The sequence below is a fragment of the Trachymyrmex cornetzi genome, unplaced genomic scaffold (genome assembly GCF_001594075.2).
Source record: "Trachymyrmex cornetzi isolate Tcor2-1 unplaced genomic scaffold, Tcor1.1 scaffold1137, whole genome shotgun sequence".
Classification (NCBI taxonomy): domain Eukaryota; kingdom Metazoa; phylum Arthropoda; class Insecta; order Hymenoptera; family Formicidae; genus Trachymyrmex; species Trachymyrmex cornetzi.
The window spans coordinates 279,246-301,894 of record NW_017295694.1 but is presented as its reverse complement, the minus strand read 5'-3'; the positions used below and the strand labels follow the sequence as shown (position 1 = coordinate 301,894).

Here is a 22,649-nt window from a genome sequence, read left to right as displayed (position 1 = left end):
TATCTCGGAAATGATTCATATCAAGAAGCAGGAAAATGGTATTAATAATCAGAACGACACAGAAAAATTACCTAACATCTATTTACCAATTATTCAATCTCTGTCTTGATTTTTTTATTTTCTTCTTTTATTACATAATTTTAATTTTATAATAATAAATTCTGGTCACTCATTTATATGAATTCTCTTCCTAATTTTGTCCCAATAGAATGTTTTTCATTCCTACATCACATTTTTCCCCTTCTCTTTAAATTTGGATGTCTTCTGGTCTGAGGTATATATATCTCTGAGTTCAACTGGAGGTAATACTTTACGTTAATTTTTGTAAGAATAACGAGATAGGGATATATCTTCCATGATCGAATGACTATGGATTTTTCAAGATATAGGTAAGATTACAGTTTTCACACTTTTTAATATTGTTTTGTAAAATGTAAAGACAATATCTAATTGAGATATACATTTTAGTTTGGCAATTATATCTTGATGTTACTATCCTTCTAAATAATATTGTACATTGGAGGAATTTTCTTATCAATTGATAATTTCATCTCACGACTGAATACTCGATAACATTAAATTGAGTTATTTTATACTTTGACAATTAAAAAACTTTATTATATATTCTAATTGTAACCGTTATTCTGTAATTCTTATATCTTTATAATTTTATATATTAGTTTTATTTATACTGAAGATGGCCACATTCAGGGCCGAAACGTTTATACTTTGATTTATTATGTCTGACATAATTATTGTAATTCTTTTAATTTTATATACGAATATATTAATGATATTTCATTAACAAGATCTAGTGTGTGGCATATGCTCAACCGTTTTCATTCTTATTTATTGTTGAAATTTATAGGAGCAAATTATATAATATACTAGCTTACCCGTCGCGCGTTGCTGCGATCTCAGAAGAAAAAAATTCAAATAAACTCGCGTTACGATAAAATTTAATTTATTATGATTAAATTTTCATTTACAGTGTGTAATTTTATTCATCAACAAAACATTTCAAACTCTCTTTTTAATTCTATTTATTTATTTGAGTGCTTCTGAATACACGGAATTTATCTTCCGTGCTCGTGATGTAGATCGACCAATTGATTGACGTTTGGGGGCTGTCCGGCTTACAATGAACAACTTCCCAAAGTTTCATGGCGATCGGATCAATGGTGTAGCAATGCATAGGTAACAGACAGACATACATTCATTTTTATACATATAGATTTTCTATTGTAACTATTCAGAATTATTTTCAAAAATTCAAATTCTTTCAAAACTTTGAATCTTCGAAGTTGTCAAAAGTAACAATATCTACTATCAATGCATACCTTTATTGACAGACACAGCTTTGTGCGTATTGATTTGAGGAACTTGTGGCTCTGGTGGATCTGGATTTAATTCCACGGCCTTACTGGCCATTAATTTTCCTTCCCATATTTGCTTGAGCTCTAGTAAAACCTGCTCATCCACACCTTCGTCTATAAACGACTCTCGTACTCCCGATATTACATCTTCTATCACAGTGTTGTACAATTTCAGCTGTGTGTAAAATGTTTTATGTAGTATTCAATTTATGTAGTATTCTTTTGATGTTGCAAGAATATTAAAAATATATACATACTAAAAAAAAATGTATTAAACTTTAATACATATTTTTAGTATTAAACATTTACTTACAGTAAATATTTACTTAATAAAAAAAGTAATCATTAAATCACATTGATTTTCTTGTATCAAATAAATGTATTTACATTTAGTAAATATTTAGTTAGTATTATTCGAATAAACATTCATAAAGATTTTATAAATTTTTTCAGTATATATGCTCACAGTATATAGCGTATACTTCCATCAATTATAGTTTCTTTTAGCAGTCATACTAATCAATAAATGTTACATAAGTGTAAATATACAAATGCATTGCTATTAAAAAATTAAAATATAAATCTATATGTATAAGTACAAATATTTGTGTACAAATTATATTATTTTTGTATATCTTTTACATTCAAATTAGTGTCTTCATAAACTTAGATGTTAGAAGCATAAAAGGAATATAATTGTATATTGCATAGAAATCTACACTTGCAGATTTATACTGGCCCCAATTTAACTTATTCCAGCATTTCCATCAAGCTAGAGATACTGAGAATCCTACATCAAGGAAAAGATTCTATTTGACTAAACCAATCAAGTATGTAAACAGTTGAACATTTGCTCAGAGATATCACAGTGGCATGTAAGGTGCAGCTTGGTATTTAAATATTAAATGACTGTATGTTAGAGTCAGAGAGCCACGTCGAACAACGCAAACGTGCCATTATTAGGACCTTTCAGTCCAAGGTACGACTTCCACGATGCTCCCGCAGTCGAGCGTATCGCGCCGCCGGATGCGCGCGGCATTTTCTGGTGGATATCGAAAGATCCAGAACAATCCGGAGGAAAGCTCCTCGTTATCTCGGGGAATCGTTCAGAATGCATAAACGTCTAAGAAACGCGAACGTTCACGGCGTAACGTTCGCTGGTTTCTACTCACCACGCTGGTCTGGCTGAGAGCCATCGTGGCGCGACACGCACGATCGGCGTGGACGCACGCCCGACCGGGAAGGGAAGCAAAACACCGATGATCCGCGAGGATGTTATCCTGTCCGCGTCGTTGCTGAACTTTCAGAAGCCACACCGGTGCATCGTCGAGAGACGAGGGAAGGAAGGTTTCGGAAGCCTTGCGTCCGATCGGTACTCGTGAAATCAAAATGCAAAACGCACGGCAATAACCCGCCTCGCTCAGTTCCACGCTCCGTCTCCGTCCACGAAGGCACAAACGAACACCGCACGAATATCGTCGACAATGCTCGGCAACCTTCGGTTCGGGCTGGCCGTAAACCGCGCATGCTCGCCAATGTTCACGCGACGCCGCGACCTACGACCCTGCGAGCGCCCGGTCTCATTGGGGCCTCCGGCCTCCGGCCTTCGAGCCGTGGCATGAGAAGCATTTATACTGGCCGTAATGCCCGTGTCACATCACGCATTGGAGATTGAAAGCCAATTTCACCACCATTCACCAACGCCAGTCAACTAATGCCTGGTTAAGGCCCAGGGGGTCTATTCTTGAAACGAAACGTATACGAAAGTCTAGGGAAATACTATAGTATACGTAACGTATACTGTTCACATTTCCCTAGATTTCGTATACGTTTCTTTTCAAGAATAGAACCCCAGTTTCACAACTCACGGTTAACTCTTAACCGAGGTTCAACTTGTTTCTCATCTTTTTCCAATTCTAGAATTGAAGAGAGATAGGCTGCTTTCCTTTTAGGGTGCCGTCACATGCGGCGTAACTTGCGTGAGCGTAACTTGCGCCGACCAATCATATCATTTCACTTGAACATCAGTTTCTGTCTAATCACTTTATGCTTTTTACGCTATTTTGTTGTTGCGCCGAAACATGATAGAACCATCATGCGTAGCATCTAATTTCTGGCTCATTTTAGCTTATTCTGTCTGAAAAAATGCACGAGGGTTTTGATTTTGCAACAGTACAATTATAGAAGTCGTGCGCCCCTTTGCATCGCGTGAAAAGTCGAAACCCGTGTGGAACAGTACAATTATAGACCTCTGTGACAGATTTCCTAACCTCAATAGTCATCAACTTTAACGTTTAATATCTCAGATCACAAGGCAGAACGACGTTTTTCTTACCAGATACTTTTGTTTCATGCAAAAACGCGTCGAATAAGCCTAAGAGTGGTCTCATAAAATTTTCCAATTTTAATAATTTATTCGATTATCCGCTCATATATACGCGATGGAAAGGTGCCGATTCCCCATGAGGCGTACTTTTCGAGTTGCGTAGGTTACGAAAACCAATCGTAAATTCGTTTAGTATTTCTTTAGAGTGTACAACAGAAATTCGAATCAACAATTGGTTGTGTAAAACAATCACTAGCATTTATATTTCGCGCCTTCAAGCGAAATGGCGCCACGATATGCGTCCCCGCGATCTCATTGGTCAGAGACCGCAAGCCACCTGATTGGCCGTTTGCGTTACAACGACGCGCCTGTGTGGGCATGTAGAGAGTAAGAATTTAAGCAAGAGAGAATGTGCTCTGCTCTGCTCTGATACGGTGCGCATCGCCAATAAAAAGTACCGTTATATATACTCGGACCGTCGTCTCGTGGTGTTACCTTTTTACCCTCTCTATTCACAACTCTATCCTTCAATATCCTTCCTGAGGTTCCTACCGCTCGGTATCTTACAGTTGCATTAGTTCCGCATTTCTCTAATCTTCCGCGAAATACGCCCAATGCCGGCTTTCAGAATGGCGTATTCTAGTAAATAAAAAATAACGTATTCTAGTAAATTACTAGAATACGCAGGTTACGCCGCATGTGACGGCACCCTGACTGTCGACCAATAATGGACCAATCACCATAAGACTGATTCAATGTGATTGGTCCATTATTGGTCGGCAGTCAGAGTTGGCAGTTGGGTCGGCTTGCAGAGTCTGATACGGACTTTAAGCCCGGATCCTCATACGAACAACAGCGCTTTGACACCGAACACTGATTGGTGAAAAACGGCTGATGGGGGTAAATTTTACCCCCACAACCGACTTTTCACCAATCAGTGCTCTGTGTCAAAGCGCCAGTGCCTGTATGAGGATCCGGGCTAAGGGTCACTTTCACCATCATCGGCTTATTTAACCAGTCTAGTAACTGTAATGAAATAGAAAGATATAGAAATAGTTCTATCTTTTTCTATTTCATTACAGTTACTAGGTTGGTAAGTTAGGGCCTGCGCACAATAGAGGAACAAGAATTAGATATTAAGATTTCAACCTATCAGAAATCGTGTATTCCGATGTAATCAGTTTCTGATAGGTTGAAATCTTAATATCTAATTCCTGTTCCTCTATTGTGCGCAGGCCCTTAGCTTGGTGAAAGTGGTCCTTAATCGCGCTGATTAAGGCTGCTTTCCATTTGATGACACAAATCGACACAAGTCGACACAAATATCGTTCTATCCTTCTTGATATTCAGAGAGTGACAAAGATAAAACGACACTTGTGTCGATTTGTATCGACTGTGTCTCCTAAAAGGAAAGCAGCCTATGGCTGCGGTCCACTTAGCGCTTCAAACGCTACAGAGCATTTGTAGCACTGACATGACTGGTCCATTTGATGCTTCAGAATGCTCCCAGCAACTCTGATTACGTCATTATAGATATCTATAATTCCATCATGATCAATACGTCATCGTTTTTGCTCCCACTTCGCTTCAATTGCCTCACCTCGGGAGGTGGGTTGGCTGGAGCGTTCACGTAGCAATTGTAGCATTCGAAATTGTAAGGGACCAATCGGAGCGTAGCGTTTGAAGCATAACGTTTAGAGCATTTGGAAGAAGCAAGTGGACCGCAGCCTAAATTAACAGGAACTTGATCAATCGGAGTCCAATCAGAATGACACGCGACAAATCTCGCCATGTTCGAAACGGACCAATCAACGAAGAATCGGGCACTCGGGAGACCAGCTGTGCCATTGCGAACACCGTTTTATGTCTGAATTTTATGCATGTGTTGTCAAAATTTGTTAGAATGTGACATGGTACTCTAGTAGGTTTCATGCGGAGTGTACATGTTCAACCATATATATGCATCTCTACAACTAATCGCGTTTTATTTAAACAAAATATGAATTTAGCGTAGTATACGCTCGCGTAATACTTTAACCACACTTGAAGCGTTAATCCAACTGTCAAGATGAACGTCGTCACCGCTTTGAAGTTTTATATAACGAGGATGACAGAAGACAGCGGTCCTGGTATGAAAGTTCTGCTAATGGATAAACAAACGGTAGGCATGATAAGTACTGTGAATTACGTTTTTTTTTTTGGTTGCAGCTGAATTCCTCTCTTGTCTTTCCTTTTCCTCTCTAATTACATGCCTATTTCACTTTAAGCACAAACAATATAACAGCTGCAAAAAAAAACAGTAATAAATGACAAGTTTCAAAGATCGTCATTCCTCTGTCATTTTTTAAAATTTTAGACAAGTATAGTCAGCCTGCTGTACAGTCAGTCTGAGATATTGATGAAAGAAGTATACCTGTTCGAACGGATAGACACCGCTGCACATAATGACACATTGAAACATTTGACATGCATAGTATTTGTAAGACCAACAAAGGAAAATATCGATTTGCTTTGCAAGGAGCTCAGATACCCCAAATATGGAGTATATTATATTTGTAAGTAGTATCATGTCTTTACAAAAATTATGTTCTTAATAAGACATTGAAGAACTAAATTGAGAATAAAAAGTAATAATTGTTAATAAACTTAATTAGATTTCAGTAACATTATTGCGAAAGCTGATATAAAGCTTCTGGCAGAAAGCGATGAGCGAGAGGTAGTCAGGGAGGTGCATGAATTCTATGCAGATTATCTAGCAATTAATCCACACTTATTTTCACTTGGAATAAATGCCTGCTCCGAAGGTAATGTTTGTTCATAAACTCGTTTCTGTATAGATGTAAGAAAAACTACTTAACAGACTATTTTTCATATTGTCTATTTGTGTTACAATTAAAGGATTGACTTGGGATCCAGTGCATTTACACAGAACTGTCCAAGGAATTACTTCTGTTTTGTTATCACTAAAAAAATGCCCATATATTAGATACCAACACAGTTCAGATATGGCAAAGAGATTAGCAGAGAAGATAAGAGAAGTGCTCAGTAAAGAGTCGAATTCTTTTGAATTCAGACAGGAATCTAATCCTCTCCTTTTGATAGTTGATAGAAGAGACGATCCTGTCACGCCGTTACTGAATCAGTGGACGTATCAAGCAATGGTACACGAATTATTAACAATTAATAATAATCGAGTCAACTTATCTCACGTAAAAGGCATTTCGAAAGAATTGAAAGAAGTTGTTCTAAGTGCAGAACACGATGACTTTTATGCAAATGTAAGAATATTTTTCATTTAATTTTATATGTGCATTTATATTTGAAACACTAGCAGAAGTAAATATAAACTAATAAAAGTTATACTTTTGAATGATATTTTATGTATAATTGTCATTTTTAAAATAATTTTCGAAACTTTATTCTTTATGAAAGATTTTTTTATGTTAAAAGAATATATTCTTGAGCAGAACTTGTATCTAAACTTTGGAGAAATAGGACAAACGATAAAAGAATTGATGGATGAATTTCAAAAGAAAGCAAAGAAGCATCAAAAGGTTGAAAGCATAGCCGATATGAAACACTTCGTAGAGACGTATCCGCTTTTCAAGAAACTTTCTGGTACCGTATCGAAACATGTTACGGTAGTCGGAGAGCTTTCATCTCTTGTGGAAAAGCACAATTTGTTAGAAGTATCAGAATTGGAACAAGAACTGAGTTGCCAAACCGATCATTCCTCGCAGGTAATATCTTCAAAAAACGATTAAAAAAAATTTTATATGTATCTCTTTGAGATGTATATATTTATATATATATTTTTTTTTATGGCTCTGTTTACAGCTGCAGAAGATAAAAGCACTTATTGCCAATCAAAAGGTACGAGATGTGGATACTGTTCGACTCGTCATGCTTTATGCGCTGCATTATGAAAAACATGCGAGCAATGATATAAACGGTTTAATAGAATTACTTAAGAAGAGGAATGTTTCAGACAAATATATTAAAGTATTTATATAACTGATGTGTTTTTGAAAAAAATATATATACATACATAATATACAAATCGTAACATATTTCCAGCTTGTATATAATATACTAGAATATAGTGGTGTTAACACAAGACAGAGTAATTTATTTGATAGAGAAGCAGTTGCTAAAATAACCAAAAAGTTATTCAAAGGATTAAGTGGAGTAGATAATATATACACGCAACATTGTCCTTTAATAAATGAAACGTTAGAGGACTTAATCAAAGGAAGATTAAGTACGCAGGCATTCCCATATCTCGGTAATATGATAATGTCACGAAGGTAAATTACTTATAAATTAAATAGCAAACTACATACACATGCATATTAGATATAAATTATATACAACATATTTTATTGTCCCATTTTTATAGACCTCAAGACACAATAATATTCATGATTGGAGGTACAACTTATGAAGAAAGTTTGGCTGTTTATAATTTAAATAAACAAAATCCGGGTATAAAAATTATTCTAGGTGGTACTACCATACACAATTTTAAAAGTTTCGCGGAAGAAGTGCACCATGCCACGAGTGGTATCTTAATGCGATATAAAATAGGAAAAAATTAATAATGTTGGTATATGTCATATTCCAAAATATTTATTTACTTTGTTATATATTTTGCTATTTATACATTATAATATCTCCCTTTCTTTTTTCCTTTGTCAGGAATATAAGACTATTCCACACCAAGACTTTCGAACGTAAATCACTGCGAAATATTGCATGAAACGGGATATTCTTGTGGATTTAATAATTTTACATTCCCTATCTTTGTCGTAAAAACATAATTTTCTTTTTGCTAACTGTTATTCGTCATCCTCGTCATTCAGCATATATTCCATTGATACATCTGAGATTTCGTCATCCTTTGCTGGTACCTTTAATAAATATGTATTACTTTTTTTAATATTGCAATGAGCAAAAAAAATATATATATATTGGCTGTTGAATTTTGTGATTTGAATATTCTACACTACCATTTTTATATATAATAGAATATTCCAAATTAAAAATCTAAAAATAAATTTATTTAAAAAATCGAAAGAAAAAAGAGCTACGAGCCTAAGATTAAAACCTTATAAATTAAAATTTCAAACCGTTAATAAATAAACATGTCATTTAGTTAAAATATAAAACTTTTCCTTTTTCTAGTATGTTTCATTGTAAACTAGCCTTTTCTATCACTAACACATTAAAAAGTCTTATTAAGAGAGGAAAAGATAAGTTAGATTTTCTATCTAACCAAAACGTAGTATATAAGATTTCTTGTGACGATTGTGAGGCGAGCTGTGTTGGTTAGAATAAAATAAAATTAAGTACGAAATTACACGAACATATCTCTGATATTAGGAAGAATTCTGGTTCTCCTACTGTCATAACTGATCATCGTATCAATTTTAATCACAATTTTAGATGGAACGAAGTGAAAATTTTAGATTGAGAATCTTCGTACCACAAAAGATTAGTGTCTGAAATGATTCACATCTCAAAAGACAGAAACAAGATCTTAATAGAAAAAATGATACTGAATCGTTCCCTGAATCTTACTCACAGATTATTCAATGTTTTTCTCCTTCTTAACTGCATTCTTTCTCTTTTTACTTCCCCTTTTCCCACTTTCTCGTCTCACTATTTTAATTTCCCTTATGTTCCTCTTTCTAGTTTACCATATCAACCTTCTTGTTTTAGTATGTCGAATTTATATTGTCTCTCTCTCTGAACTTTTCTTAGAGAAATAACTACATTTTCACTCTCATCGCATTGCCTAAGAATAGACAACTTTTATATTATATTGACATACAATTTCAGGTATTTATTCTCATTTGATTTAGCTGCTACTAAATTAAATATATATAATTTATGACTACATCGCACACTTTCATTTCGTATTAATGAATTTAGTTTACATTTATTATAATATTAGATTAGGCCTCGGTAGTCTAATGGCTCAGGACGCTCGTATGGTTTACAAGAGATCCGGGTTCAAGTCCCGGCCGAGGTAATATTTTTCGCAATAAATTTATTAACAGTTTTTATAGATTAACATCTTTATAATATATGATGCTTGATGGTAGCATCAAATTATTAAAAAAAATTGCTTGTCAATTTAATTCGCGATTACTAGAGTAGTTTTAATTGCGTTTATTTAGTCCGGAAAAACAATTCGGCGCGCAGTTTGAAAAAGACTACAATATGGTATATATGCAAGTACATATATAGGATATATTAGTAATTCAAGATTGAATTATTTAAAGCAACAAAGATCCAGCTCGGACCGTAAGAGGCAGTTACATTATAGTATTAATTGAATATTAGATTACTTTTTTATTTTTATTTCTTGCTTCTTATTTTGTATTTCTCGTATTAGATTGTATTTGATTACTTATTCCTATTGCATTTTTATATTATATTTGTACTTTTTCATAGAAACAATTATATTTGTCTATAATCTACATACATAAACCAGAGGAATATATGATTACCGATTACAACATTCTTATAATATTTACTTCTATCACCTCACTACTAATACTGAGCGAGATTGATGATATTATTACTGCGATTGACAGCGAACTATAATTTTTATATATCTTTGTAATAAATTCTACTGTTATTTTTATTAACATTGATAATGATCCAACAGGGATCGAAACGTTTGTTTTTGTTTTATTGTTTATTGCCGGCAAATTAAAGTTTTATATTTTAACTAAATGACATGTTTATTTATTAACGGTTTGAAATTTTAATTTATAACGTTTTAATCTTAGACTCGTAGCCCTTTTTTCTTTCGGTTTTTTAAATTTATTGAGCCTTATTACTGTTATAGTTTAAATTTATTTAAAGCTAAATGAAAAATTTTATTAATGATTTCCATTTCTCTAAAGCTTTATACTTTCTTAATTATTTATTCTCTTAAAAAATTATCTCTATTAATTTTTAAACATTTTATTAAGGAATAATTCTTAAACTTTTTATTTACTTCTATCACCTTTTGATACATCAAAAGTATTAATATGCATATAAAACATTTAAGATTCTCATTAAACGTATTAATAAAAAGTCTACATTAAATTTTAGTAAACTTTATAAATATAATTCTACATCTAATGTTAGAATATTTAAATCCCCCCCTCCCATGTTATTTACACAGGAATGTAATTTTTCCACTTTAGAGACTAAATAAAGATAAGTTATCTAGCCACTTTAAGCGCAAATATACCAACTTATCGCAATCTTTTAAGGTGTATGCGGTAAGAAGCAAAAATGTATTTATTCTATATAAAAATTGATATTAATTGGTTAATTTCCATGTAAAAGTATATTATCAATGTGCAACTAATACTCACGTTTTCTTTTCTTCTTAGGAATTTTAATAAATTTTCTGCTTCTTAACAAATATACTAGCACCTACAAATAAAGCTACTTGTAGCTTCAAACTCAGCATTTGTACTGTTTCTTTTTTAGAAAGATGTATTTATATAAATATTATCTTTTTATGATAAAGGATTTTATGCTTCCTCTATATTACAGATATATTTTACTAAATTGATTATAAACATTACATTTAGCTGTACAAAATATATCCAATTTAGGTAAAAATATAGAAATTTTTGTTATATAAAAAGAAATTTTCTCATGCAAAAATTTGTTACAGTATTTATGAAAATGAATGAATACATGTATTGACTTATTGTAATAAAGACAATTCATATTAAATGTTCTCAAAATAAAGATAAAAAGATAGGAAAACCAATTAATATCCAACATAAATTCTATTGCGAGAATTCTCCATGAGTCTACGATATACATTCTACCATACTTTTTTCTCTGTATAAACGAAACTTACCTCTACAATACCAGTGGATACCGCATATCCTGCCATTGCTATTGTAGCAGCAAGCGCAGCAAGGATCTGATTTCTTCTTTTATTGGGAAATTCAGTTTCAGAATCTCTTCTTAATCTCTCGGCATTTTTTTCGGCCTTCTGCTTCTCAAAAGTCTGATACTCTTCTTCAAAATATCTCTGTGATATACGCGACACATATTTCACTAGATTTGTACAGGCTTTTAAATGATTTTGTAAGACTGGATTTGGTAATGGAGCCTTGAGCAACGGTGCCAGATATGAGTATATAACGGCATCTATTGTGCTAGGCTCTTGTCCACAAAAGAAATCTCTATCTCCAAGCCTTATAGATAATAACGTTAAACATTTTTGTGCTTCCGAATACACCTGTTGTTACATAGAGATGCTTAAAGTTAATCAAAATAAGTTTTTTTTGCATTTAAACATTACATTCTTTTTTCCAATATCTTCCTATGTATTTAATATATTTTTAATTATTCTACATGTTACACAAACCTCATTTTCTATAACATTGATATTATCTTCCAGAGGATATAAACTTTGCATTAAGGCGTGTGCTTGCCGCTCAAATTTTCCTGGATAATAGAAATTGAATGGAAAAGGCAGCGCTTTGCAGTACCACGGTCTAACTAATTCATCTAGATTTTTCTTATCTATCCACCTAAAAATAATTGAAACAATATGTCTTATGTTATATGTGCTCTAATTACAAAAGCTTGATCTTGCATAAGACTCTAATTACACTAAAATATACTTGCTAATGTGAAGCTATTAATATAATTTGTGCAAAACCAAAGGACTGGACAAACATGTATGCAATGACCAGAATAATATGCATTTCATACTTAAAAATGTTTAAATATTGCTATTTGAAACAAATAATTCATTTATCTTATTATTATTATTATTTAGACACAAATTACTAGCCATTTGTAATTATGAATTTTGCTTTGCATATTAAAAAACCAGCTTTTCTTAAATAGTATCTGAAAACCTTTCTTGACAATTTCTTTTCTTAATAATACTTAAAGCGCTAGAAAAATTCTGTAGGATTTAATGAACTAACATTTTAAATATAAACAATAAGTAAAAATTTTAAATTTTGAAGATGACATTAATTTCTCAGAAAAATTTTCAGCAATAAGGATGAATAAATAAATTATTTTTTAATAGATTTAATTAGATTTTCAATAGAGCTAATAACAACTTTCTCAGTTTTTCTGTTATGAATAAATTAATTTTAATAACATTAAAATTTCATAAGCAATGAGTTGCATTTTGTTCTGATATGCGTTTCTATACCTCATACCATATAAATTGGAAGGCTGGATATAACTTTTCCTTAAGCAGAGCATCATAAGCCATGACGTCTGCACATTGCTTATCGTTTAAAGTATAGTCAGAATTATAATGTTTTGCTCTAAAAAAGGGCAATATATCTTTAACTGTATCCAAAGTACGTAGACCAGCCTTAAGCGAAGGTAATCGACCGTTTGGTGTTCTAAACGGATTGCTTGCTAGATTTATTTTTAAAGGTACCCCACTGAATTTGGCATATGCCTACAAATAACATGATACTGTATTAGGAAATGAGTCACAACCTGTTATATCATCAGGATGTTACATTATTATTAGATAAATTAAGACATGAATAGATTAATGGACATTGAGTTTTCAATAATAAAATAATTATAATTTCTGATAGAGAATATACAGATTATTATGATTTGGATGGCTATTGAAACACAATTAACACTCAGCTTTCAACAAGTCAACTTAGATATAATGAAGCAGTTAGGTATGTTTCATATTTTTTTTTCATTTTCATTTTACTAGTGCCATATCCAGCTAATACTTTAGATATCCTGATATCTTTACACACGTCATATTGTTTTTCAATACATTTCTAAGGCAGCAAGTATCCCTTTAATGACTTCTTTGACCAACCATAGTATTACATATCTTTTGCAAATAAATTTTGAATAAAAATTCCGTTAAAATTTAATAAAAATTTTTCAGGGAGTATCGTTCTATCATCTGCTTTCTTTTTGAAGATAAAATTCGCCAAGAGTCTCTTATTTTCAATTAGGATAATCGCTCCGGAGCCGCAAGTGCTCCAACGTTCTTTAAAGATTCTTAAGTTGGCCGAAGAATCCACGCTACTTGGAAAGATACTAGACGTTTCTCGCACGTATCGCACTTGGCGAATTCTATGAATACGAGAAAAAGGGGATCGCCGAAATTAATCAGTGTGCGCGTGCCATAACCTATACTCATCGACTCGACGCACCAGAACTTGCAAACATTCTACGTCGACCGACGGCAGGCCCCAGTCGCCCTTCCACACGTCCAGCTGTAGCACCTCGGCGTTGGTCATTTTCAAAAATTTGCATCGCCAGTGAAACTACACGTGCTCGTACGAGCGAACCCCTCTGCACCAAGTTCCTCGTCCGCCGAGGATCCCCTCCTCGGTAAACAATGCAGCATCGCGTGGCATGTTGTAGGTTAGAACAGGTTAGAAGTTAGAACGGCCTCCCGAAATAGCTGAACTTTTTGCACTTTTCGTCTGCCTTCCTTTCCAACAATAGGTTTGTTTAAAATCTCTAGAAACTTTTGTATTTAAAACGAGATAAATATTTATTCGGACGTTGAAAAGAGAGAAAGCGAAGATGCTGAGAGCAAAAAGTGCAAACGTCAGAAAAGAATTTCTCCGACAACGTGAACGAACCTCGTGTATTTTTTACTTTAAAGTGCAATACGGTTCAGCGGGAAGCAGCAGAATCTTGGTGTGAATGGACCTTAAGGCTAATTCTACAATGTGCTTTTTGTTTCCTGTTTCTTGCTGTTTGTCTCTTGCCTTTTTGATCAAGAAGGCAAGAGACAAACAGCAAAAAACAGGAAATAAAAAGCACATTACAGAATTAGCCTAAGAATCAGCTGAATGCAGCCTTGCAAATGGACCTTAAGTAGTATTGTTCCACTGGAAGATTTTCCTTTATTTTTGGAAGGTTTTAAAACCTATCGGAAGGTCGAAAGAAGATTTTTGAAAATGAATGGAAATAGAAGGTTTTTTACTAATGCAAATTATACAAAATATACATATACTCTATTCGGTGAGAGGAAATTATCGATTTGCGTTTCGAAATTTTACTCCAGTAACTATAATAATCTAATACGCGGTGTCTACAATAGAAGTCGTAAAGATAGGAAATTAACATCTCAAGTCGTAGAAAATTGATTATAGTCGATTATTCTTTTCATTGTTATTCTCAATTATTCGACTATAATTGTTTAATTTTCTACGACCTAAGAGCCTTATACGACCGTTTCTAATTCTATTGTAAACGCCGAGTTAAATCTATAAATAAGTACCTGTCTATAATCGAGTAGATGATAAATAATACATATGATAATTAAAATCATAAACAAATGGAATTTGATCTCTTGCATTTTTTTTGTACAACTATAAATAATTTCGACGACACAATAATTTGAATGTTCGCATGAGCGACGTTTTTTATGAATTTCTACAACTTACAAGCGTAAATGTAACTTCCCAAAAATCTCAAATTTTTTTCGCGAAACATATTTTTATCTGTAGAATAGTCAGCAAGTTTAAAAAAAAATTAAAAATGACGATGTTCAAAAGTGCCCGATTTGACGTGGAATGTCTCGGGTACAGTTCGTTCCATAGGGAATTGATTTATCTTTAAACGAGGTGAAAATTAGAAAGTTATTAGAAATTAGTGAGCGAATTCGCTAAATGTTAATCGATGAAATTATAAATATGCTAATAAATTTGCTTGTTATTGTAATTTTCACCTCATTTCGAAATACATAATTGACCTCCAGATATGCCTGGGACCAGGTACGACCTGTATTTCCTTTATGGTTATTGGTAAGTTTTACCACGCCATTGATGGATTTTCGTGCATGCGCGGAAGATTTTTCAGTGACCCGATGGAACAACACTGATCTTAAGAATTTACTCCAGCCACCTGCGTCTCCAGCGATTCCGATTGCCTCAAACCCCGTCTGGTCGTCCCCTTCATTTGCCTACCAATTGACTTTATATATTCATGGCCTCATCGTTCTATGTAAATAAAGCAAGACGATGTAACGATTAGCATATAGTGAATAAGGTTTTTTCTCCATTTGATTGTATTTAATTGATTCAACGGTCAAAGTGCAAAGTCGAAAACTGAAGTGGGAAATAGAAGTGACAGTACGCATGTTGCTGCAGAATTTTTAGAAATTACAGAGGTAAACGGTGATAAGTTGTTACTGATAACAGACGGTGATAGATTTCTGTTGTCGTCAGGTTGCTATGATAAAATGTCCAACACGCTCACTCCATTTGTATATTGGGCCCAGACGGAGAGTCAAGTTACACTGAAGGTAGATTTAACTGATGTAAAGGTATGTTATATACACACGAAAGGACATACAAGACCTTTATACTTGTAAGTGTAAAGTTTCGATTGCGTTATCAATATAAATTGTCAATTATACACCTTATTTCGCAGGATCTTAATGTCAATCTAAAAGAAACTACATTGCAAGTTACAGTCTATGGACATGGAGCCAGAGGAGTGAACAGTTACAGCTTTGATTTAAATCTTTACTCACCTATCGATCCAAATGTAACGACAAGTTTAAATTACCTTTATGTTTATTTGATGCAATTATATTAAAGAAAACTTGTATGAAATGTTTATTCCAGGAAAGTAATTACAAGGTAATCGATCGTGAGGTGAACTTTGTTTTGAGAAAGAAATGTAATGGCTGGTGGCCAAGACTAATAAGTCAACCACAAAAACCTTCGTGGCTTAAGATCGATTTTGATAAATGGAAAAGCGAAGACATGGACGATAATGAGGATGAGAAGCGTGATATTCTCAACGATTATCCTGACATGTATGATAAATTGCACAAAGAAGAATTAGGATATAGAAAAGGTATACAAATTAATGTCACTGGCTTAGTTTACATCGTGCACTTGATACGAGTACTAACTAGTAACTTTCTATTGAATTAAATTTGTAAATTTACTAGTGGCTCGTAAATTACAAACATAAATTATAAAGAGCATTTAGCCATGCGCAAGGTGTTTTTTGCGAATGTTGTATATTTAAAATTCTTATGTTATAGAAATAAATTATAGACGTTTTGGCCTATATCAGGCCATCTTCAGAGTATACAATATAAATAATATAAAAATAGTTCGCAGTTATAAGATTAAAAGAATTGAAATAAATAAACGATCAATGATTCTTAATCATAAGATTAAAAGAATAAATTAACAAAATAAATTTTTTGTTTGAATTACAATCTACGCTTGTGTATATTGCCGAAAAATCTTTGCTTCTATTCGTCCTAATGAGACTTTTATATTGAAAAAATTATTGCTTCTATTAATCTTAATGACAGACTTTTATATTGAAAAGTTGTGAGAAACGCCAGATTTCCAGATTTTAATGAGTAAAAAATCCAAATTCTAAATTGAATCGATCAGGAACGATTCAATTTCAATTTTACGAACACTAAAGTATACGAATACGAATAATTCTGACAACAATATCATTAAAGAAGGCATAAAAGTTTTAAAAAATTTTATTTCTGAATAAAAAATTTTATTTCTGATATTTTAATTACTGAAGCGGATAAAGGTAATATCACTGTTATATTAAATTTAGATGATTACAAAAATAAAATGAATGAGATTTTGTCTGATCGAGATACTTAGACTATTGTAAAGAAAAATCCTATTAATAAAGTAACCACGGAAATTCGCTCGCTTCTAACGAAATGGAGGAACAAAGAACTTATAGATAAGACCATTTATAAAAAATTATGTTTGAATGGAGAATTGCCGAGGATCTATGGGCTTCCAAAAGTGCATAAGGAAGGGAGTCCATTGAGAGTAATAGTTAGTTACATAAACAGTCCTCTCTATCATCTTGCTGTTTATTTGAAAGGTATTATTGATAAAAGCACAGAAAAAAATTTTGGTTATATTAAAAATAGCTTTGAATTTGTCAAAAAACGCAATGGCATGCAAATAAAGCATGATTTTAAGATTGTGTCGTTTAATGTAGTATTGATGTACACTAACATACCGAAAGATCTTGTAATAAAAAGCATTAAAAGAAGATGGACACGGATATACAAGAATACTGACATTCCACTTGACGAGTTTTTAAATGCTATTTCAATAATTTTGGATTCTATTTTTTTAAATTCAACGACATAATTTTTAAACAGTTTTTGGAATATCCATGAGTTCTCCGCTTTCCCCAATATTGGCGTTCATTGTGTTGCAAGATTTAGAAATTAATATATTCAAGACCATCAATACAGGCATTCCTTTTTATTATCGCTATGTGGACGACATTATATTAGCAGTTCCACAAGATCAAATAGATGAAATATTTGGTCTTTTTAATTCTTATCATGAAAGAATAAAGTTCACGATTGATGATAGGGAAATTAGTTTTCTTGAGACCGATGGTTGAAGATGAAAGAATCATTTTTGATAATTATAAAAAACCCACGAACTCAGGTAGATTTTTGACCTTTACTTCTAATTATCCAGTTGAACGTAAAAAAGAAGTGATAGGACAGTTGGACAAAATTTTACTCTTATCACATCCTAAATTTCAAGAAAAGAATATCTCTTCTATGATTAACACACTCCTCAACAATATGGGTATCCATTGGATTTTATTTTTTCCACCATAAGGAATAGAATAGAATCACATTTCTACACAGAAAAATCAGAAAGAAATTCGGAGCAAAATAATAATAACGTATCAGACTCTACCATAGAAAAAAAGTTTTTTGTGGTTCCATATTTGAACATCTCGGAAAAATTTAAAACTGTAGCTAGGAAATTTGATATGAAGATTGCACACAAACCATTGAATACGCTTAATAATTTTATTAAAATAGGGAAAGACCGGTTAAAAAAGGAAGAGCACGCCGAAGTAGTATATAAAATCAATTGCTTAGACTGCGAAGCCTCATATGTCGGGTAAACAAAAAGAAAATTGAACACGCGGATAAAAGAACATAAGGCAGACATAAAAAACCTACTAATGCTCTATCGGTCGTGTCTCAACACCAATTAGATAACGAACATGATTTAGGCTGGAACAACGTTAATATTTTAGACTCAGAACCTTCTTACTATAGAAGAATGATTTCCGAGAAGTTACATTAAAAAACAGAAAATAGGATTAAATAAACAAAGTGATACAGACCGTTTTCCTGATATATATTTACCGATTATTTAAGAATACTCCTCTCTCAACCAAAATTAAGCCCCTCCGTTAAGCTCCCTTCCTCGTTCCACAATCAGTATATAATTCTATCACACTGAAAGCCACAGATTAAACATTATTTTTACTAATAAAAGTAGTTCTGTCTCGTATAATCATTTGTCTCACATTAACAAGGACAATTTCAATATTGATGGAAAAAATAAGGATCGTTGTGACAAGCACAGGTATGTCTATAAAATATAGATATATTTAAAAAAAGGAATCAGTTTTTGCTAATTCAGAATTTGGATTTTTTACTCTTATTAAAATCTGGAAATCTGGCGTTTCTCACAACTTTTCAATATAAAAGTCTGTCATTAAGATGAATAGAAGCAATAATTTTCAATATAAAAGTCTCATTAGGACGAAGAGAAGCAAAGATTTTTCGGCAACATACACAAGCGTAGATTGTAATTCGCGCGCGCGCGAACAAAAAATTTATTGTTAATTTATTCCTTTAATCTTATGACTGCGAACTATTCTTATATTATTTATATTGTATACTGAAGATGGCCTGATATAGACCGAAACGTCTATAATTTGATTCTGTAACATAAGAATTTTAAATATATAACATTCGCAAAAAACACCTTGCGCGTGGCTGAATGTTCTTTATAATTTGTTTCTATTGAATAATCTTAATTTCGGTGATACGTGTAAACATATACACGAGATGTGTTTGTAATTAATCATTTTGATGCCTATTGTACCAATTTAGTACAACATTCTTTGAACATTTCTGAAATTAAAATAATTTAATAGAAAGTTACTAGTTAGTATGTGTATCAAGTGCATGATGTAAACTAGATCATTAGTAATGTTACAAAATTAATATGTCATATTAATATGTCTTGTTCTTTCAGAAGATTTTGCAAAGGTATATCTAGTCATATATAATCTCTGTCAATTTGTCGGTTTCACTTATGTGTTTGCCGTAATGGCTATAAGATATTCCCGCGACGGACCAGGTATTTATATACCTTACTACAAAGTATTTTATTCTTTTATGTGAGGAATGAGCTCTAGAAATTTTTATTGAATTTATTCCCCTAACTCTATATTGAAACTATAGCAGTGATCTCGTTTCTTAGAAATATTTTATTAACGCAACAGATCTTTGCAGATTTCATGAAAGAAACATATGATGCAGTTGGCAATCCACTGAAGTTTATACAACTGTTACAATTTTTGGAGGTAATGCATCCTCTATTCGGATATACGAAGAACAGCGTGCTGGTGTCTTTCTTACAAACGGGAGGTAGAGCGTTTATACTATTTTTCATGATCGACGCTGAGCCTCGTATGCAAACCAAGCCGGTCATTTTCTACCTGTTTCTCATATGGAGCACGATAGAAATAATCAGATATCCATACTACATCACGCAACTGTGGAATATTCAGATAGCCTTCCTAACGTGGCTGAGATATACAATATGGATACCGTTGTACCCGCTGGGCTTCGTATGCGAGGGTATTATAATGCTACGAGACATTCCGTACTTCGAGGAAACTCAGAAGTTCACGATTTCTTTGCCAAACAGTTATAATTTTGCTCTTCACTTCCCGTCTCTAATAAGATTTTATTTACTCTTCTTATTCATGCCTGGAATATATACATTAATGTCTCGTATGAATCAGCTGCGCTTCAAAAAACTTAACAATAAGTCTAATATTAAGAAGAAGTACAACTGATTTCGCGGGATAGATAATCTTCAGGCTTATGTTCCTGTTTTTATTTATAGTCTTACTATTGCGCAGAAGATGTAGGCAATAAAAAAAAGCGTGAGACGCATAGAAGACACAATAAGCTCGGTTTAGCATATGTAGTTTTTGTAATAATGTAATTTTGTATAGATGTTTATGTTTTTATCGCTTCCAAGGATAAATATTTATCAAGAATGTAATTTAAATGTTATTTTATTTTAATATTTAAAGATTGCAATTTTATTTCGTGGTTTTGTTATTTAGTATATAATTAAATATGTAATGAATACAATATAGTATACAGTGTGCAAAATATTTTTATTTTGCGTATATGCTTATAATAAGAACAAAGAAAATTTGCAATATAGACATCATCTCATCCAACGATTATACAATGTTAAACATTCGATTGCATTTCATGTAACAAACAGCGTTTGTTACTAAAATTTGACTTTTTTAAATATCTATATAAGTATCTATATAAGTAGATATCTTAAATATAAATCTGTATATGAGAGAATAAAATGAATTATGTAAATAGGACAAGTGTGATTAAATTTTGTCTTGAAGTGGGGAGAGAGAGACAGACGGTCCAGCGCGGCGGGGCGGGCGGGCAGGACACAGGATTGGAAAGAATGACGGAGTGTTTACTAGAGTAGGGGAGGTATGATTAGAGTGGGAGCGTGTCTCAGGTCGAGCGGCAAACCATGAGACTGCTGACGCTGGCGTATCGTATGCTACAGGAATCCCTTATAATAATTGATCTGTTAATATTGACTTAGGATTTTAAATTAATAATTACTATTCTCTTTGTAGTGGAATTTAGCATTGTTCCTTGTCAATATAAGACATCATAAATTATTTGACTGAGCAATTTATGAATCATTTGTTGAAATTGCCGTTAGCGTTAATGCTTTAGTGAATGATCATAATTGAAACAACTGTCAAATCGATTAGCGTTCATGTAGCAAGGAAATTTATGGTAGCAAGGGAATTTATGGTAGTGTTTCGGCACTCTCGGCGCTAAGCCAAAGCGCAGCGACACTGGCCTAGTTTACACCGAGGGGGGTGGCACCCAGTTGGACACGGCTCAATTGAACACGAGCTACTCACAACGCTTGAGACTACAAAGCTCCTAAGCATCGGTCGCTGTGATTGGTGGTGTCCAATCGAGCCGTGGTCAATCGGGATCACCCCTTTCAGACGTCTAGAATCTATTGTCGACTCAGAGTCGACTTTGTGTTGTTAGGGAAGATTACTTCTCTAGATGGAGAGGAAATATAATTAAAATAAAAATTATCCCTAGAAATTAGGTAGAAAATATGCTATAAAAAAATCTAGTTGAAAAAATGTTTTTTTTTCCTATTTAGTTGCTGTCTAGTGTAGGATAGACAGCTACTAGATAATTTTTCTTATACAACTGCTAGGAGAACATTACTATCTAGTAGCTAGCTATGATTTTCTACGTTATGACTGTGTAACATTTTATGTCTAGCTATTAGTTAATTTTTCTTGTACAACTATTGGGAGAAGTGAGCGTTACATTACTAGCTAGTAGCTAGCTATGATTTTCCACGTCAGAACTGTGTAACATTTTATATTTAGCTATTAGCTAATTTTTTTTGTACAGCTGCTAGGAGAAGTGAGCGTTACATAACTAGCTAGTAACTAGTCAGAAATACTAGACGGCAGTTTTCTAAGACACAACTTTTCTATCTAATGGTTAGCTAGCCATGAGGTTCAATTTCTGCTCGGGTACATATACATATAAAATACATGTTTTATTAAAAAGCGTACATATGATGGATTATGTACTTTGTTTGCATATTGTGTATTTTATATTCAATTACTATTATTAATTAAATAATATAGACACATATTATGAGCATATTTATTCAATAAAACGTTAATAAAATAATTAAACTGCCAGAGTGCGCTGAGATTAACGTTCATCTAGAGACCCTTTACTAGAGACTGATCATTTCGGGACTTTTGCTGATTGGTGCACGTGACTTCAGCAC

At 33.0% G+C, this 22,649-nt stretch overlaps 4 protein-coding genes across 9 annotated transcripts in view; 2 read left to right on the top strand and 2 right to left on the bottom strand.

Annotated features, from left to right (window-relative positions):
• TfIIA-L (transcription factor IIA L) overlaps positions 1 to 2,930 on the bottom strand; it is an 8,561-nt gene extending 5,631 nt beyond the window's left edge. Inside the window, exons 1-2 of one of the 3 annotated variants that reach the window (XM_018512760.1) lie at positions 2,549 to 2,930; positions 1,341 to 1,551 (exon numbers count right to left, since the gene is read on the bottom strand). In XM_018512760.1, coding sequence (XP_018368262.1) covers positions 1,341 to 1,551; positions 2,549 to 2,572 — 235 coding nt within the window. In that variant the 5' untranslated portion in view covers positions 2,573 to 2,930. The remainder of the gene's footprint in view (positions 1 to 1,340; positions 1,552 to 2,548) is intronic. The other 2 variants (XM_018512746.1, XM_018512751.1) reach the window with 2 other exon arrangements.
• Positions 2,931 to 5,545: 2,615 nt separating this feature from the next.
• Vps45 (vacuolar protein sorting 45) lies at positions 5,546 to 8,331 on the top strand. Its single transcript, XM_018512742.1, has 8 exons — positions 5,546 to 5,863; positions 6,059 to 6,257; positions 6,357 to 6,506; positions 6,601 to 6,980; positions 7,170 to 7,442; positions 7,540 to 7,704; positions 7,780 to 8,009; positions 8,102 to 8,331. Exons 1-8 carry the CDS (start codon positions 5,771 to 5,773, stop codon positions 8,298 to 8,300), a joined length of 1,689 nt encoding a protein of 562 aa, XP_018368244.1. The 5' UTR covers positions 5,546 to 5,770; the 3' UTR covers positions 8,301 to 8,331.
• Positions 8,332 to 8,521: 190 nt separating this feature from the next.
• LOC108764495 (metaxin-1) lies at positions 8,522 to 14,295 on the bottom strand. Of its 2 annotated transcripts, XM_018512773.1 has the most exons (6): positions 13,893 to 14,295; positions 12,912 to 13,162; positions 12,098 to 12,263; positions 11,582 to 11,968; positions 11,082 to 11,142; positions 8,532 to 8,612 (listed from the first exon to the last, which is right to left on the bottom strand). In XM_018512773.1, the coding sequence occupies exons 1-6, from the start codon at positions 13,977 to 13,979 to the stop codon at positions 8,596 to 8,598; spliced, it is 969 nt and encodes a 322-aa protein (XP_018368275.1). In that variant the 5' UTR covers positions 13,980 to 14,295; the 3' UTR covers positions 8,532 to 8,595. The 2 variants fall into 2 exon arrangements, with proteins under 2 accessions (XP_018368282.1, XP_018368275.1); XM_018512780.1 differs by lacking the exon at positions 11,082 to 11,142 and having other exon boundaries at positions 8,522 to 8,612; positions 13,893 to 14,291.
• Positions 14,296 to 15,399: 1,104 nt separating this feature from the next.
• On the top strand, positions 15,400 to 20,799 carry Hacd2 (3-hydroxyacyl-CoA dehydratase 2). 3 transcript variants are annotated; one of them, XM_018512683.1, is made up of 7 exons: positions 15,403 to 15,500; positions 15,597 to 15,865; positions 15,924 to 16,021; positions 16,129 to 16,245; positions 16,326 to 16,560; positions 19,788 to 19,892; positions 20,048 to 20,799. In XM_018512683.1, the coding sequence occupies exons 3-7, from the start codon at positions 15,938 to 15,940 to the stop codon at positions 20,614 to 20,616; spliced, it is 1,110 nt and encodes a 369-aa protein (XP_018368185.1). In that variant the 5' UTR covers positions 15,403 to 15,500; positions 15,597 to 15,865; positions 15,924 to 15,937; the 3' UTR covers positions 20,617 to 20,799. The 3 variants fall into 3 exon arrangements, with proteins under 3 accessions (XP_018368177.1, XP_018368185.1, XP_018368193.1); XM_018512675.1 differs by having other exon boundaries at positions 15,400 to 15,865; XM_018512691.1 differs by lacking the exon at positions 15,403 to 15,500 and having other exon boundaries at positions 15,780 to 16,021.
• Positions 20,800 to 22,649: the final 1,850 nt, after the last annotated feature.

What these genes read in the sequence shown, in the direction of transcription:
- Vps45 (XM_018512742.1), top strand. Translation starts at nt 5,771, where the DNA reads ATGAACGTCGTCACCGCTTTGAAGTTTTATATAACGAGGATGACAGAA. An exon ending in AATAAATGCCTGCTCCGAAG is followed by an intron (nt 6,507 to 6,600) that starts GTAATGTTTGTT and finishes TTACAATTAAAG; the next exon opens with GATTGACTTGGGATCCAGTG. An exon ending in TTTCAGACAAATATATTAAA is followed by an intron (nt 7,705 to 7,779) that starts GTATTTATATAA and finishes ACATATTTCCAG; the next exon opens with CTTGTATATAATATACTAGA.
- Hacd2 (XM_018512675.1), top strand. Translation starts at nt 15,938, where the DNA reads ATGTCCAACACGCTCACTCCATTTGTATATTGGGCCCAGACGGAGAGT. An exon ending in ACTCACCTATCGATCCAAAT is followed by an intron (nt 16,246 to 16,325) that starts GTAACGACAAGT and finishes TGTTTATTCCAG; the next exon opens with GAAAGTAATTACAAGGTAAT. An exon ending in AGAATTAGGATATAGAAAAG is followed by an intron (nt 16,561 to 19,787) that starts GTATACAAATTA and finishes TTGTTCTTTCAG; the next exon opens with AAGATTTTGCAAAGGTATAT.
- LOC108764495 (XM_018512773.1), bottom strand. Translation starts at nt 13,979, where the DNA reads ATGACCAACGCCGAGGTGCTACAGCTGGACGTGTGGAAGGGCGACTGG. An exon ending in CCAGCCTTCCAATTTATATG is followed by an intron (nt 12,264 to 12,911) that starts GTATGAGGTATA and finishes AATTATTTTTAG; the next exon opens with GTGGATAGATAAGAAAAATC. An exon ending in TCAATGTTATAGAAAATGAG is followed by an intron (nt 11,969 to 12,097) that starts GTTTGTGTAACA and finishes ATGTAACAACAG; the next exon opens with GTGTATTCGGAAGCACAAAA.